The sequence below is a fragment of the Eucalyptus grandis genome, chromosome 3, assembly GCF_016545825.1.
Source record: "Eucalyptus grandis isolate ANBG69807.140 chromosome 3, ASM1654582v1, whole genome shotgun sequence".
Classification (NCBI taxonomy): Eukaryota; Viridiplantae; Streptophyta; class Magnoliopsida; order Myrtales; family Myrtaceae; genus Eucalyptus; species Eucalyptus grandis.
This window is the reverse complement of record NC_052614.1, coordinates 58,207,184-58,210,295: the sequence shown is the minus strand read 5'-3', so window position 1 is coordinate 58,210,295 and position 3,112 is coordinate 58,207,184. Positions and strand designations below refer to the sequence as shown.

At 45.2% G+C, this 3,112-nt stretch overlaps 1 protein-coding gene across 1 annotated transcript; it reads left to right on the top strand.

The window, feature by feature from the left end:
- The first annotated feature begins 1,788 nt into the window (after nucleotides 1–1,788).
- LOC104440056 (ethylene-responsive transcription factor ERF017) lies at nucleotides 1,789–2,638 on the top strand. Its single transcript, XM_010053042.3, has one exon. It carries the CDS (start codon nucleotides 1,850–1,852, stop codon nucleotides 2,471–2,473), a length of 624 nt encoding a protein of 207 aa, XP_010051344.2. The 5' UTR covers nucleotides 1,789–1,849; the 3' UTR covers nucleotides 2,474–2,638.
- Nucleotides 2,639–3,112: the final 474 nt, after the last annotated feature.

The following is a 3,112-nucleotide window of genomic DNA, read 5'->3' as shown; positions in this document are numbered from 1 at the left end:
TTGTCATTTGACTCGATAGCCTTTCATTTTTGTTAGGTAGAAACATGTGCAAACAATCGATATATCACCAAATTTCAAAGTTTTGTGCCTATACATCAACTCTCCCCCACATGAGATAAAGCACAAGAAAAAGAATAATGATAAATTCGAACTAACTCAAGAGGCGAAGCACCGTCATATCAATAGAAATCAAAAAACCGCTTTCATTTTTCCTAGATCATGAATGCCGCAAAATAATTTTTCCACTTCCAAAAGAAGACGTTTTGAATTCAAACTTCTCTCACATCCAAAAGGGTAAAATAATAATAATAATAAAAACAGTTTACATTTTCTCTCTTCCTTTTTACCTCTATTAGCATGACCATGTTCACGGCACATTTTGGACTGTGGAAAAGATAACGTGATTGGCCGAAAAAGTCCAAGCGATGTATGATGCACGGGGGGGATTCGGAATGCGATATGATAAGATCCCACCGTGTCATTTTTCGAACGTCGCGCCGCCTTCCTTGTACTCATTTTGAGTCGACCGGTCTGCTCTCCCCGGTCCACACGCGCCTTCGCTTTGCCATAATCCACCCCCTAATCATGTTTTATTAAAAGTGGCTCTATCCGTCGAATTTCAACAAGATTTTCATTGTTTCATATTACTTTCCATGATTATTTTCCCTATCATGTACGATTGTAGTTAACGTATTCCTTTTCCCCTTTTCTAAATTCTTTTTAATTTTTATAACAAATTGCGATTAGAAGAATTGGGACACGTGACTCGAGCGTGAGTAATGCACAAAAAGAGCACTCAAATAACAAGAGTTTACATGAGAAATACTTGAGAAAAGAAATGATCGATCATTTTGAAAAAGAAGTAAAATTACAAATAATTGAATACTCGATATGCATTTTTAAGTGATTATTATTGATCAATAAAAACGTCACACTAGTTATTATTTCCTTTTAAGAGTCAAGGACATGGTTTACTTTCATTTTTTTTTTCTAAATTTATTTACTAATCGTTTGTAACATCAACTAACCCCTTTAGATATACATAAGGAACAACCAACTTTTGTCTTTTGACCTTTTTTGTCAAAGAGATCTTTTCCTTTGTTTATTTAATTTGGGTTTTTTTTTTCAATCAAATATTCTATTTAGTTTTATTAAAGTGCTACGCTTACCAAATTTTATCAAAATTTCACCGCTTACTATTAAGAATTTCAGTTAATTTAGTTCTCTCCCGTTTTTTTTATATTTTTCATTTCTTAAGGGTAAAAGAAAAGAATTTCCTCGAAAAAATAAGATCAAACCTGTACTTCCGCTGAGCAAAGTCACGTGCATTGCATATGCTATTGATAAAAAAAAAAAAAAAGGTGAAGAAATAACTCAGAATGGAAGTTCGAAATTGGAAGGTGAACGAGTACTTACTTGAAAGTTCACTATCTACAATATATAAAGAGGGCCAAAAACGCATTAGTGAAACCGGGGAGGCACTCCACGCGCTGGGAGAGAGGCTGGGGGAGTAGCTCCGCAGGCCATTGTGGTTCGCCAACGCCGAGCACGAGGGAACATTAAAAACTCTCCCCATCCCGGAGGAATTCCAACGTGCTCGTACCGGCCCTACCGCGTTTCGCCATGTCAGCATGCTCCCTACCGGTCCACGTGTCATCCCCTCCCAACCCCCTCCCGAGCCACCGAAGACCAATCAACACGTTTTAGCAAACCGCGCACGCTCCCCATGGTCAACTATATAAACCCCCTCCCCGGCAGCCGCCAATCATCCGATTTTCTCTGCGCTTTCGTCCTGGGAGAGATCGAGGAATCCATTCCATCGCTCGAGGTGCCTCTCGTTTTCTGGGCGATGGATGAGGGTGCCGGATTCTCAGGGGGGCCGGCAGATGGCGGCAGCTCCCGGTACAAGGGGGTGAGGCTGCGGAAGTGGGGGAAGTGGGTGTCGGAGATCCGGCTCCCGAACAGCCGGGAGCGGATATGGCTCGGGTCATACGACTCCCCCGAGAAGGCGGCGAGGGCCTTTGATGCGGCGCTCTACTGCCTCCGGGGCCGGCAAGCGCAGTTCAACTTCCCCGACAGCCCGCCCGACATCGCAGGCGCCCAAGGCCTCACTCCCCAGGAGATCCGGGCTGTCGCTGCCCGGTTCGCCAACCAGGGGCCCGAGGGCTCAGGGCGGAGCAGAAGGAACGACGACGGGCACGGGCACGGGCACGGCGCATCGTCAATGGCGGCTCGAGAAGGAGGCGACAATGGGAATGGCAACGACGGTGGGGGCAGCAGCATGGACTGGTCGTTCTTGAATGCACTGGACGTTGACTGCGATGGCTCCGGATTCGGGCTTTATGACGGACTGGATTATGTGGGTGGCTCTCAGCTGGAGCCTCCGCCAGAAGCATCATCGACGACGTATAATGCAGACGACGAAAATGGTGGTGGCAATGGTTTCTATTGTCACCAACTCTGGAACTTCTGAAAACCTTTTTCGTTCGGCAAAATTTTTATTAGTTGCCGGAGGAAACTCATCTTGTACTGTCTTTTTATATATATAAATAAATCAGATTTTTGCCCTTGTGTCGATCATTACAGGATGACAATAAAGAAGCGGATCGACATAGCAGGGTTAATCTAGGGTTTTATAGTTAACGCAGTGAACTAGTCTGTAAGTGCATATCGTGTACCTTCGTTTCCGATAAGGTTTCATAAAGGAATATTTGCAAGTACATTTGCTTGCCCCGCTCCCTTTTGTCTTTTGGTGCGCGAATGAAGGACCAGACATGGAACTGAGAGCCTGCAGTGAGGGAAAGCTCGTGATCACATGCACGTCGCCATCAGAAGCGCCGCATTGAACACATGCGAGTTGCATTCTGAACTCGATGTAGGAGCGTCAAATGATCCGGCGATGGCCGAAGAAGGGCAACCTCTCTCTGACCACGCATGGCGGCCATGGTTATCCATTTTTTCATGCAAGGACGTTCTCCATTAGGTCAAAGGATGCGACTTGTCCTCAGTCACGCCATGTATCTCTTTACCGAGATCTTTAGTAAGGCGAGAAACACGTTAGGGTTTGAGCCGAGGGTAAAAGGTCGTACGGTCGAGACACCGCGCGAGCATA